The sequence below is a fragment of the Bos grunniens genome, chromosome 28, assembly GCF_055505025.1.
Source record: "Bos grunniens cultivar Pamir isolate PY7600 chromosome 28, Bosgru_T2T1.0, whole genome shotgun sequence".
Classification (NCBI taxonomy): Eukaryota; Metazoa; Chordata; class Mammalia; order Artiodactyla; family Bovidae; genus Bos; species Bos grunniens.
In genome coordinates this window covers 39,988,025-40,002,366 of record NC_141192.1, presented here as the reverse complement: position 1 = coordinate 40,002,366, position 14,342 = coordinate 39,988,025, and the positions used below count along the sequence as shown (strand labels likewise).

Below are 14,342 nucleotides of genomic sequence, written 5' to 3'. Positions count from 1 at the left end.
TGTGGTGGGGCCGGCCCTGGAGGTAGGGCGGCCTCTGGATGCGCGGCAGGCCCTGGTGGGAGGGGGACAGGCCTGGAGGGGGCGGGCCCAGGGGAAGGCGGACACTGGGGGCGGAGCAGGCCCTGGAGGTGGTGCAGGCCCTGGGGGCGGGGCGGACACAGGGTGAGGGCCGGGCCCCGTGAGGTGGGGCGGGCCCTGGAGGTAGGGCCGCCCCTGAATGCGCGACGGGCCCCGGTGGGGGAGCGGGACAGGCCCCGAGGGGGCGGGCCCAGGCGACGGCGGCTCCTGGAGGCGGGGTGGGACCTGGTCGGAGGGGGAAATAGGCCCGGAGGGGGCGGGCCCAGATGGCCGCGGACTCGGAGGGCCGGGCAGGTCCTGAGTACGGTGAAGGCTTTGGGGGCGGGACGGACCAGGAGGGGGCGGGAAGGACCCGAGTAGGAGGGCCGGGCCGGGAGGGGCTGGGCTCAGGCGGCTGCTAGGCCGAACGTGCCGCAGGCCGGCCGCAGGCCCAGCGCACCACCATGGAGAGGCAGGGCCGGCGGCCGCGGGGACCGCCGCAGCAGCAGAGACAGCGGAGGAGGAACGGAGGCTGAAGACGGGGCCCTCGGGTAGTGGGCCAGTGAACCCTCACCGTCCTTGAGCCCAGACCCGTTCCCTGCCTTTCTGGGCGCTGGCGGTGACCCCGCTGAACGATGCGCGCCCCCGGCCGCCCGGGAGGCTGAGCCCGCCGCCCGGTTCTCGCCCCTCGCCACCACCCACCATGGCCTTGCCCGGCGCCGAGAGCGCACCCGACCGGCCGGGATCCCCGGCCCGGGGCGCCCCAACCGGCTCCGCGTCGTCTTCGTCCGCCTCCTCCGGCGGCTCGGCCTCGGCAGGAGCTGGGCTGTGGGCCGCGCTCTACGACTACGAGGCGCGCGGCGAGGACGAGCTGAGCCTGCGCCGCGGCCAGCTGGTGGAGGTGCTGTCCCAGGACGCTGCCGTGTCGGGCGACGAGGGCTGGTGGGCCGGCCAGGTGCAGCGACGCCTCGGCATCTTCCCCGCCAACTACGTGGCGCCGTGCCGCCCGGCCGCCCACCGCGCGCCGCAGCCCGCCAGACAGCCGCCGCCGCGGCCCGGCTCGCCCGTGCACGTCGACTTCGAGCGGCTGGAACTAAAGGAGCTCATCGGCGCCGGCGGTTTCGGGCAGGTGTACCGCGCCACCTGGCAGGGCCAGGAGGTGGCGGTGAAGGCGGCGCGCTGCGACCCGGAGCAGGACGCGGCGGCGGCGGCCGAGAGCGTTCGGCGGGAGGCCCGGCTCTTCTCCATGCTGCGGCACCCCAACATCATCGAGCTGCGCGGCGTGTGCCTGCGGCAGCCGCACCTCTGCCTGGTGCTCGAGTTTGCCCGCGGCGGAGCGCTCAACCGCGCGCTAGCCGCCGCCAATGCGACCCCGGACCCCCGCGCGCCCTCCCCGCGCCGCGCGCGCCGCATCCCCCCGCACGTGCTGGTCAACTGGGCCGTGCAGATCGCGCGGGGCATGCTCTACCTGCACGAGGAGGCGGTGGTGCCCATCCTTCACCGGGACCTCAAGTCCAGCAACAGTGAGTGGGGACGGTGGGGCGGCGGGATGGGGGAGAGGAAGACTCAGCTGCGCCCGTCGCAGTCCACCTGGATAGGCTAGTCGACCTCCGGACTCCCAAAAAGCCTGCGCAGACTTTCCAGGGCTCAGAGGTCCATTTGCACCCTGGTTACTCGCTTTGGAGCAGGTGACACACTTTGGTGCTTTTAGGTGCCTTGTGTGTGTGTGTGTTTTTTTAATTCAGATCAGACTTGTTTGCAGACCACACAGTTGTAAAAGATCTGGACTTTCTGGAAACCTCATGGTGCTGTTTGGCCTTTAGATACAATAAGTAGTTCGTTTGGATAGAATACTTTGCCAACTGAGGCCTTTCTCGAAACCCATGCCCCCCGCCGCCCTCGTCTTGTCTAGTGGCCTTCATCAACCTGCCCTTTCCTTCAGCTTACAAGCACTGTATTGAGGTCTCTTTACCACTTTCAATATGGCTTCGTGTCCTTTGACGTCTCCAAAGTGTTTTCATTCAGATGTCTCTGCCCTTGGAGTATGATTTCATTATTGGTTCAGTGGCTTGCCTGTTAGGGAATTGTCTCCAGACCAGAAACACCATTTTGTGCCATCATGCACACTTGGGTTGATTTAAGAGCAAGTTCATTGTCCTTGTGCAGGTACTTGAAATCTAGAAAACCTGGCCTGTATCATTCACTTTGTTTATAAATCAATGTGCGTTTTACAGATGTCGATTAAGAACTGACAAAGGAACTCAGCCCAAATCCTATTAAATTTCATTGTATAAAAGAGCTACTAGAATTAGCTGTTTAAAGTTTGTTCTTCGGTATTGAAGATCTCTTCACAGTCTTAGAATGCGGTGAAATCTCATGAAAGATTAAAGGATGCAGCCAGAACTGGCGTTGGCCTACCACAGCTGCATGTGTTTCAACCTTGTAAAACCTGCTAGGACAGGAGCTGAGGCAAATGGAAACATTGCCCTTCTCCTGCACTGCAAGACGGAAGAGTGACAGGAAGAAATGATATGTTGGTTGTATGTTTATGTAGACTGTTTCTCCTATTCAAAATCCTACAGCAATGTACCTGAAAATGACTATTGTAGCATTTTGGAACTGTAAATAATATGAGTGTTGGTAACTACAAATAAGCATTGGATTTTTTTTTTTTTTTAATCTTATGACTTCTGTTGGCCTCATGTCTTACAATTTAGATTGCAGCTGCTTGAGTGACAGGAACAAATTCTAACAAAATATGGGCTAGAAAGGTGGCAGGAGTGGTGTGTGCCCTCAGAGTCCTGACAGAGGCCAGGTGAGGCCATTTACCTATTTTTGGACTAAAGTGTTGCAGTAAAGACATAGCACAATTTCAGATGTACTAATTTTTGTAATTGCTTAACACCTGACACAGTCTTTGCTACCAATTCGAGCTTATTGCCTAAGCTATGCTTTTACTGAAAGAAATGTTTAACCTGCTGCCAAAGAACATGACCTGTGTGTCCAAGAAGCCCTACTATCCCTGGTGGAGCCCACAAGCCTTTGTCTGCTGAGAGTTTTCTGCAGAACCAGGTATTTTAAGGATGGCAGCAGCATCCTGCTCATTCTGGCTCTTGGCAGTTGCTGTAGTTCTGTGATAGACATGGAACCTGGCATCCTACAAACTTACTCTGTTGCTGGATGTCACATCGCCAACACCAGCAAAATTCCTCATCCTTAGACCCAGGAATTAAAGGGTCTGTGACTCTTACTTTTGTATTATGCTTAGGCTGTTCGGTTGGGTTGTAATAATGCTTAAGGTCCATACGACCTGTTCACAAAGGCAGAGTATGTCTGCCAGTGGTGGTAAAAGCACAGAAGGGCAGGTTAACCCGTGTTCCACTGTATAAATTAAAAAGTTTAAAGTGCTAATCTATTAAATAGTGAAAAGAAATAGCATGACCTTGGAATAATAACATGGTTAAAAAGTTTTTATTGACACTAGAAAAACTTGTACCGTGGAACAAGTAGTTTACTGTGTCTCGGGGAGATATTATGTAATCTGAAGGTGATTATAGGCTGCAATTTAGTTTTTGAAAGACTTTTCACCCTCAGAGTAAGTTGCCAAACTTCCTGGAGCATTTTAATTTCTGTAATTGTTAGGCAGAGTGGAATTATCAGACTTTTAAAACAACTTAATTGGCTAGGTCACTCGCCTAGCCAAATATTTGTTACGATATGACCACTTTTACAGTTTTTAATTTCTAAGATGTAAGCATTTTGAATAGGGCCTAAAAGGTGCAGAGCAGGGTCTAGCACATTGTCTTATCCTGGCTCTGGTATTATTTATTCAATGAATTAACGCAGGTCCCTTGGACCCTCTTGTGATATGTGAAGCCATAACTTCTTGTTGAGACTTTTTCAGTACAGCAGAGACTCTATTACAGTATGTTTTGTTTGACTCTATTGGCTATTTGCTAATGGTGGTAGTGAGTTAATGATAATGTAAACAAGATTTTAAAAAATCAATATTGAATTTTAGTTTTACTCTTTAGTCTGCTCTTATAACAAAGAGCCAGAATACAACTACTTGGACCCGAGCTAGTAGAAATTATTGTCTTTAAAAAAATGTTTAAATGTATCAAACTAAGATATGGCTCCTGATATATTTTCTTTCTTCTCTCATCAGTCTTTTTTTTTTTTTTTTAAGTCCTGTCATATCATTCTGAGGCAATGTTTGTTGAAATAAAAACCAATCTTGTGATGTACAAACAATTCTGTCCTTTTTTCAAGAGATAGCAAAAGATTGAAAGTTGAGCCTAATGAGCAAGTTTTAAGCATCATTTATGTTGTTGAAATATGCTAGGCCCTGTCACTCCCAGATGCAAAGTAAATAGAAAATGCTTTGCTAAATCTGTGTACCGCAACTAGAGAGCAATACAAGGCAACCTTGGGTTACTGTGGAAAGGACCAGTTTTATATGCACTCAGAGAAGAGAAAAATCATTGTGAGCTGGAACTCATTTATTCAACAGAGTTTGAGGGCCCACCCTCTACCAGGGACTTCTAGCCCCCAGGATATAGTGCGAAAGCAGATGGTAAACAGTGTTCCCCCAGCACAGAACTTAAGTCTCATAGGGAAGATAAATGGCAGTCATGCAAATATCAGTAAGTGCTGTCAAGAAAAGAAAGCATGATGGGGGGTGGTGCGCAGAGTGAGGATGCTGATCAGATGGGGTGGTCAAGGGCAGCCACTCCGAGGAAGTGACACGGAGACCTGGAGGAGGAGGAATGAGTCAAGCCAAGGTCCAGGCAAAGGGCAGATGATGTAGAAATGAGCCTGGATTATTGGACTGGGAAGAAGGCGGGCCGGAGGGCTGTAGCAGAGAGTAGAAGACAGGTGCGGGCTGGGGGTGGCTTGCAGGCCATTGGTCCATGGGGGTGTTCCCTCTGAGCACCATCCATCAGTCCAAAGCCTCGGGGCATTTTGTGCACAGGAGAGGCATGATTGAATGCCTGTGTTTATAAGATTACTCTGAAGAATGGACTAGGAATTGGCCTCAGTGAAGACTGGGGAAATTGTCCAGGCCAGAGAAAGCATTGGTTTGGCTGAGCAATGGAAGTGGTTTTCAGGGAAGTTACCAGGAAGGAGTGAAAAGAAAATAGTACAATATGTGAATTGCTGAGGCGGCTTTGAATTATTAGAATTTAGTCTTAAGTGTTTTGTTTGTTCTGACATAGTTCAGGATAGAAAGAAGATTGCATGGCATAATTTATGGTTCCTTTTTTGCTAATGTTGCTTACTGTGTTCTACCTTTTCTTTTTTTTTAAGCAGAAAATAAACGTTGCATGAGAAACTGAGCCACAGACCTTGTAGCTGCTTATTTGTGTACTTTGTATTTCAATGATTAGGTTTCTTTTATCCTGATTTTTTTTTTAGCCTCCTGGGAATAATTATTATATGTTATTATCTACAAGGACATCTGCAGTCTATAAATAGACATAGTTGTATTTATTATGAAATGCAATTTAGAGCTCTTACTAAAACTACAAAAGGAGTCTAAATTTTTTTTTTTTTTTGCTTTTCTCATTAGTGCAGTGTAAATAAAGGAGCTATTTGAGAAAATTATAGCCAGTGTGATCTCCAAATAAGGTGCTTAAAAAGCTCATAAGAGTGGTTTGGAAGAGCTATTAATTATGCTATTATCAGTTGAGAGACATGCGTTTTCTCCCTTCTCTCGTCTGTTCTTTTACTCCAGACATGTAGCTTCATGCCATGGCCTCTTCCTATTCTAGGAGTTTGGGGAGATCAGTTCAGAGAGCCCAGTGGTGACAGAGAGCTGTTTGCTTCTGAAACAAAATTGACTAAAGATATATCTTTGAAAGAATGGCAATCAAAATGGGTCTTGATTTTGATCAGGCATGTCTTCCCTTTCCATTTTATGCTTGCTTGTTGGAAAATAAATAGTCCACTTCTGATTTTTTTTTCATAGTTGTGAGTAATTTAGTGCTGATGATCATTTTATAGGCTTCCCTGGTGGCTCAGATGGTGAAGAATCCACCTGCAATGTGGGAGACCTGGGTTTGATCTCTGGGTTGGGAAGATCTCATGGAGGAGGGCACGGTAACCTACTCCAGTATTCTGGCCTGGAGAATTCCATGGACTGTACAGTCCATGGGGTCACAAAGAGTCAGACATGACTGAGTGACTTTAACTTCTCACATTATGCTCATTTTATAATGTACATTTCAGATCGTTTTGTAGTCACTGTCAAGTGTATCAAAGTGTGGGAAAGGGAAGCCGAGATAGGAGGTCTCCTCCATCGTTTCAGAAGGCCGTCTCTAAGTCCTGCTTTCCCACGCTGGCATGTAAGGGTTGGACTGTTCTAGAACCTTGCAATACCAGAAGGAGCCTTGGCTTTGAGGTCAGACTTGGGTTTGAATATTGGTGTTGTCATCTACGAGCTGTGTGACCTTGGGCAAGTTATATAACCTCACTGAGCCTGAAAGTCTTGATTTCTGACACTGTCTACTGAATTCCTCTCTTGGAGATGAACGGGAACCTGTAGGGGAAAAATCTAGTGTTTTTTTTTTTAAACCCTTCATAGGCAATTGGGTACATTCTACATGAACGCAGATGGCTTTTTTAGTGAACAGTTAGGAGTCAGGTATGCTAGAATGAAAAGTAGACAGTGGCTTTTGTTGAGAAGGAGACTGGTGTTTAGTTTGTAGCCAGACGTTAGCATGGCCTTGAATGTCATGCCAAGAGTTGTGGACTATCTGACGGCAAAAGCAAGCCATGGATGGTTTTGAGGAGGAAAGGGCTCTGATCTGTAAGACAAACATCTACTAAGAAAAGTGTATAAGCTTAGAGTAATTTACTTTATGACTGTATCTATCAATACCCACTATTATTGGTGGGTCAGGAATAAAAAATAAAATACTTAGACATCAGTTTGGCATAAATTTGTTTATCACCTATGACCAGAACCTAATTTTTTATAATCACTATTTATTTATTGAGCTAATATAGGGCACTTTCTCCCTCTGACTCACCGGAGTTGGAATATAATGACCAGATTTACTACGTCAGGCTGATGATTTTAACTTGGAATTTCAGTGTGACTTCCCAAACTCTCTGTGGTACTTGAGTGGCTCCCACAAGGTAGAAATATCTTGATGAAGGAATTTTAGGGAGCAGAAGAAGGGTTCCTGGGGAGGCTGGGAGAACTGTGATGGCTTTATTTTGGAGCCTAAAACTTACATTTGTACAACTGACCCCAAAGCAGCAAGAATTTAGTTAGCTCTGACTCCACTTCTCACAATCAGTGGGCTCATGGACTCAAACTTTCTGAAGAGGGTAGTGTGAGGCTCATTGAAATAGTGTACACCTGGTGTCAGCACACTTTCCCCTGTAGGTCCAGGTAGTAAATATGTTTGGCTCTGCAGGCCGTATAGTTCCTGTTGCAACTATTCAGCTTTCCAGTTTGGCCCATAGGATGTAGTTCCCTGACTTCTGTATATGTCAAGGTACTTAATACACTGTAAGATGCAATCTAAATGTGAGCTGGTGACTATACTTATTTCTGTGTATGGTTTAGAAACACTTTGAGTGCTTTAAATAGTTCCTAACTTGCTTGTGTGTGAACTCATTGATTCCTAAAAGCTTTCCACAATTCTTTATAACATAAGGACATTATTATTTCTGCAGAATATAGTGCCATGTTATCATACGTTTATTCATTGTAGTTGGGGGTAAGAGTCTTCATCATTTAATTGACTCCCTTGATCCAGGCTAGCCAGCTGTACAAGGAAACAGTCTCGCGCTTTGTTCCGTAGGAATGCTGCCATCTGCACACTTTGGCAAGTCTGCTTGTAACTTGGGTTGATAAGTTAAGGGTCAGGGAGAAGGCATGAAGTATTCAATTGCTGTTTTAACTGTTTCACTACAGAGTTCATTGGACTTCCCTGGTGGTTCAGATGGTAAAGAATCTACCTGCAATGCGGAAGACCTGGGTTTGATCCCAGGGTTGGGAAGATCCCTTGAAAGAGGGCTTGGCAACCCACTCCAGTATTCTTGCCTGGAGAATCCCCATGGACAGAGGAGCCTGGTGGGCTACAGTCCATGGGGTCACAAAGGGTGGGACACGACAGCAGCTTAGCACAACAGCAGAATTCATTACTGGGACTTTTTTATGCTTTTTGAAAAAAAGCAAATCACATGCCATTTGGGTAGAGTGTCTTGACTACATAAAGGAGGTTTGAGTTATTATTGGTTTAATTGACTTTCAAGAGTTACTTTGTTTCAGGTTGTCTGCAAATATTGACTCAAATAATATCAACTGTATTACTTTCAGTTTACTAACATATTAATGTAGAATATTGTGGTAGATTCCTCCCTGTTGATTTTGCTTTGTTCCGTACCTTGATAAAATACGGAAAATGTTCAGCCGATAGAAAGAGTGATGTGTGTGTTTCACACACAATGGAATGTAAGAAGTTTTCTCATTGAAACTGAATATTGTGTGTGTCTATGGTGTTAAGGGCCATGTGAAGTCATGATTTAGCTGATCACGCGCCCAGAACTTGCAGAGGTCTCTCTCCTTGTATATAGTGGGCTGACTCATTCATCACACCACAGTCATTTAGTGACGGTGCACTGCATGTCAGGGGTGCTTCAGGCTCTGGGTAGTCAGTGGTGAGCAAAGTAGAGAGCAAGTTCTTCCCCTCGTGGAATTTACACGCCAGTGGGCCGTGTGGACCTTAGAGTGTAAATGGTGAAAGACGCAGTATGGTGGAGGGTGGTAATTGCTTAGTGCGTGAGTGCCAAGTCACTTCAGTCTTTGCAGCCCTATGGACTCTAGCCCACCAGGTTCCTCTGTCCATGAGATTCTGCAGGCAAGAATACAGGAGTGGGTGGCCATGCCCTCCTCCAGGGGATCTTCCCAACCCAGGGATCGAACCCATGTCTCTTAGTCTCCTGCATTGGCAGATGGGTTCTTTACCATTAACGCCACCTGAGAAGCCCAATTGCTTAGCAGAAAAACTAAAAGTTGAAAAGGAAGGTTAAAATCTTAGAGTGAGCAGTTCAAGATTAGCGTGTGGTTAAGAGAGGCCTTCCAGAAAAGGAAGCAAAACCTGAAGAAGTGGGAAAGCAGATCTCCTGGAGAACAAACTTGGGTTGAAGAACAGAAATCACTCCCCAGAGCAGGAGCCCACTGTGACAGGAGAGGCCTGGAAGGGAATCATGGGGCACCCAGGAGAGAGGGGGTGGCCCCTGGAAAGTTTTTGAACCAAGGCCTGGCTCTGAGTGACATTGCAGCAGGTCACACAGTCTGCAGTTTTGAGAACACACGAGGAACTAGGGTGGAAGTGATCACTTGGGAGTCAGCAACATGTCCATGGCATGAAAAGCCCTGAGAGTGGCTGACATTATCTGGGGACTGAGTGCTGATAGGAAAGACCAGAGGTCCGAGGGCTGAGCTCTGGAGGTCACCAGGGATTAGAGGCCCTGCAGAGAGGGAGGTACCAGAAAAAGGAGCAGCTGGTAAAGGAATGAAAGTGAGAGAGTGTTGTGATACTTGGGGGCCAGAGAAGAATGGGGTTCAGGGGAGAATAATCAACTGCATCACGTGCAGCTAATGGGTCAATATCCAAATAACTACTTTGCTATCGTTGTTTCTAAAGCAGTCTGTGCTGTTTTAGGAGGAACAGGTGCATTGGTTTTCCATACTCAGCAGCTGGCTTAACATGAAAAGGTTCATCTTCCTGCTCCTTCTTCCCCTTATAGTAGTCACTCATTTAGCAACTGTTTATTGAGTGTATAAAAATGGTAGTTGCTATGCAGTAGAAATGAATGAATGCAGTAAGTTAGGTGCACATTCTATCCTCCAGGTGCTTATAATTTAATTAGAGATGAGACCAACAAATGAGATAAAACAGTGTTTAAGTGTAAGGAGAGTGGCACAGCTTAAGTGCCTTAGAAATGCAGAGAACATCTAGAGAAGTCCTGAGGGAAGGCACCCAGGGGGACAAGGTATTTACAGGCTCGTATAATATGGGAGCAGGCAGAGAGTGGCAAAGCTGTTCGTTTTTGGTTTTTTGGTTTTTTACTAGAAGGGGAAATTGAGATTTTTGCTAGAAGGGGAAATTGAGATTCCAAAGGCCAGTGGAGCTGAAGGTGCTGCAGCGAGGATCCAGTGCTGGAGCTGGGCTGCCTCCGTGGGAAGTGGAGGCCAGGTGCGGTGTTGTGGAGGGTGCAGGTGGGAGGCGGTCCACACAGCTGGCACCAGGAGCAAGGAGACGCTAACGTAATGGCATGTTTTTTAGAAGTGGCCTTTAATGTACAGAAATTTTAGGGTGTAGGATTCCTTTTGGAAAGTCCAGGAAGAGCTGAAAAGACACAGAGATGAGATTGAAAAGGGACTTGAAGACCAAGATGAAGGCCTCCAGAGACTGGTGAGTGAGTAAGTGCTACAGATGTGGGAATAGATGGAAGAAACATGAGAAAGTTCAGTGCTATTTGGTAAACTTAGAAAGTTATCATTTTTTCCGTGGAAATGAATGGCTGATTGTTTCCAGAATTGAAATTCACAGAGTAACATTACTGCCTTAGGCTGAGAGGTGGTGTTTTGTTAATATATTCTTTCACATTGGTGCTTTCCTCAATTGATTTCTTTCTAACAGATTTTTTTTATGTATATAACATAGTCCTAGTTAAAGGTTAATTGAAATGAACCTATTTGACTCAAATGGAATTTGGACTGGCACTCCCATAAATGGTGAGGAAATAGAATGGATGCATTGTAATTGCTTTAAGAAATATATACATTATATACTACAATTCGGAAAATACCAAAGTGAAACTTCAAAGGAGCTGGAAAAAATCAAGTGCCTCATGGTTGAATAAGTAGACAAAACACAGGTTGTAAAGGCTGATTGTTCAAGAATGGGGCTAACGGGTCAAAAATCTTCACTGAAGTCACACAAAAAGGGGCTCAAACATTCGTCGCTGGGTTGCTAGCAAGAATTGACTACTTGCTGTGGCCCAGAAGTTGATGTGCCCGCTTCATGCATAGCTGTTCCTTGGGGTCCTCTTCCTGGTGTTGCGCAGGATGCGGAAGCACCGCCAGCGTGCCCTCTGCTGAAACCTGGGCAGGCGCCTGGTCACGTTACCTGTCGGGACACTGGCTATTTTTGGTTTCGGTCATTTTGCCCAAAAGATAAGGAATTTGAAGAATTCTGCTGAACACCTCTGAAATAGAATCCAGAACAATGGGCCTTTCATGGAACTCTAAACGTTTGACATTCAGAGTGTTATTTTAACTTGTTTTCTGTTAGTTCAAAGCTTCTGTGGAAACCTTGGGCTCCAGGTGGGGGCAGGTGTTTCAAAGCTGCCAATGCAGTGGCTGCTAGTAGTGCATTCTGCCGTGGCATTGCTTTAGAAATGCAATCCTCTGTAAATATTGAGTGTTTACTTCTCACTGGTAGTTCTGCCTTTATTTTAGAGTTGCCTTTCTGAGGTCTTTTTGCTTCTCAAGGGCTGCCAGGCATTACCTGCGGCCTGAGGATGTGGATTGGTTCAGTTCAGTTCAGTCGCTCAGTCATGTCCGACTCCTTGCGACCCCATGAATCACAGCACGCCAGGCCTCCCTGTCCATCACCAACTTCCAGAGTTCACTCAAATTCACGTCCACCAAGTCAGTGATGCCATCCAGCCATCTTATCCTCTGTCGTCCCCTTCTCCTCCTACCCCCAATCCCTCCCAGCATCAGAGTCTTTTCCAATGATTCAACTCTTCGCATGAGGTGGCCAAAGTACTGGAGTTTCAGCTTTAGCATCATTCCTTCCAAAGAAATCCCAGGACTGATCTCCTTCAGCACGGACTGGTTGGACCTCCTGGCAGTCCAAAGGACTCTCAAGAGTCTTCTCCAGCACCACAGTTCAAAAGCATCAATTCTTCGGCACTCAACCTTCTTCACAGTCCAACTCTCACATCCATACATGACCACTGGAAAAACCCATTTTAATCAAGGCTTCCTCATGCCTTTCCGTTTGGGTGTTTCTCAGAAGAAAGAGAGGAACTACGTGAAAGTATCTTGGAAAACAGTTAGATAGAAGTGCGAGCCAACCTGACCATGAGTGTAGACTCTTGTATGGTGTAAGGACATCATCGTTTAAAAGTGAAATTAGTGTGTATTATGAGGGGAGAAACATCACACAGCTGACGAAGTAGCTGTGTGTGTGTGTTGGTCACTCAGTCATGTCCAACTCTTTGCAACCCCGTGGACTATAGCCTGCCAGGTTTCTCTGTCCATGGAATTCTCCAGGCAAGAATACTGAAGTGGATTGCCATTCCCTTCTCCAGAGGAACTTCCCAACCCAGGAATCAAACCCTGGTCTCCTGCATCACAGGCAGATTCTTTACCCTTTGGGCCACAGGAAAGTCCCTGTAGCTAATTATCTATTTTTTGTTCCTGTGGTTCAAGTATACAGGGTTTTAAAGGATCAGATATTGATTTTTTCTTGATATTTATGAGGAATCAGCACTGAGAAATATGTATACCTTAAGCTGACATGGCAGAAAAGGCAATGGCACCCCACTCCAGTACTCTTGCCTGGAAAATCCCATGGACGGAGGAGCCTGGTAGGCTGCAGTCCGTGGGGTCGTTAAGAGTCGGACACGACTGAGTGACTTCACTTTCACTTTTCACTTTTATGCACTGGAGAAGGAAATGGCAACCCACTCCAGTGTTCTTGCCTGGAGAATCCCAGGGACGGGGGAGCCTGGTGGGCTGCCGTCTATGGGGTCGCACAGAGTCGGACACGACTGAAGCAACTTAGCAGCAGCAGCAGCAAGCTGACATGGAAGAAAGGAAAACTCAAAAATTAACAAAGTGGAATTTCTGATTATTCTGCTCCCTTTTTGTAACTGGTAGCGTTATTAGTAACAAGGAAGACTGGCAACAACTGTCTGTTTCTGTGGCCCAGAATTTGGTGTGCCCACTTTGTGTGCAGTTGTTCAGATGCTTGCCCTTCAGATGGGATCTGAAGCCAAGCCCTGTATAGTAGCCATATGATCTGGGTTACATTTCTAACTGTGACCTGGAGACTGTAAATTCCAGACTGTCGCAGAATGGCATGAAGGTCCAATGAGAGATGAAATGGAGACAACTCTACATAGAAGAGGATTAGTTAGTGGTAGACAGTATCCTTATTATGACTGGTGATATTAATAATTATCATTAATAAAAACTATTGAGTGTTTGGTGTATGAGGCACTGCCTTAGGTGATATTGGGGGGATAGAAGGGGGTCCTTACTCTCTGCATATTAGTTAGAAGTTCTAGGGGAAGGAACGTTACAGCATAACAGTATTTATTCAGAATTGGCAACTTTATAATCAGTCCCCCTTCAGCTAGCTCATGTTGCATTAACTCTGTGACTTCTGTGACTGTCTAAATTGATGACACCAATGTGAATCCATTACAAAGTGAAATTTCAAGCCTTGCAAAGGGATAGGATTTCCTGACTTCCATGAAAGTGATTTTGAAGATTTGCTAAAAACGCTTTCAAACCCATTGATAAAGGATATATGTGGGTATAGGTACGTGTAATCCTACGAAACGCTTACTGTGTTTCAGACACCGTTCTGAGCACTGTATGTGTCTTCCTTTCTTCCTCCCTGCACGGTCATAATTCCTGTGACAGACAGGAGTCAAAAGCACAGAGTCCAAACCGAGCAGTCCCCCCTGGCATGCATGCTTCTGTCGTGATGCCAGAGGGCTGCCACTTAGATCACGCAATAATTATCCAATGGCAGGAAATCAGAAAGGAGGACAACGGGCTCCTGAATACAAGGAGATTTCCAAGGGATCAAGAAAGCACTTGTGAAAATTTATAACAGCCGTCAACCGAGCAATGCAGGCTGTAGTTAGGACCATGGACCCAGGGGTCAGACAGCTTGAAGGGCATTGCTCCTTAGCTACGTGACCCTGGACAGATTACTCAGCATCTCTGTGTCTCAGTTTCCTTATCTATCAAGTACAGGTGATAAATAATATCCACCCATAGCACTGTGGTAGGGGTTATCTGGTTAAAATACCCGTTAAGTGTACGGGACAGAATGTGCTCAGTCAACGCTGATTATTTCTATAACGTTTGGGAAAGTGCTTCCCCTTTTCCACAGGTCAAACATGAAGAATGTCTTATGCTTGTTTCCAGTTTTGTTTGGATCATTTATTCTAAGAAATCTCACATGCTTGTTCATTTTTGTCCTTTTAAGAGTTAGTGCCGGGTTTAAACAATG

The 14,342-nt window shown here is 46.6% G+C and overlaps 1 protein-coding gene across 3 annotated transcripts in view; it reads left to right on the top strand.

Annotated features, from left to right (window-relative positions):
* Positions 1-423: 423 nt before the first annotated feature.
* Positions 424-14,342, top strand: part of MAP3K21 (mitogen-activated protein kinase kinase kinase 21) — a 58,902-nt gene continuing 44,983 nt past the window's right edge. The window contains exon 1 of one of the 3 annotated variants that reach the window (XM_086381077.1): positions 424-1,580. In XM_086381077.1, the coding sequence (XP_086237203.1) occupies positions 761-1,580 (820 nt within the window). In that variant the 5' untranslated portion in view covers positions 424-760. Of the gene's footprint in view, positions 1,581-10,376; positions 10,494-14,342 lie in introns of those variants that run through there. The other 2 variants (XR_015156552.1, XM_086381078.1) reach the window with 2 other exon arrangements.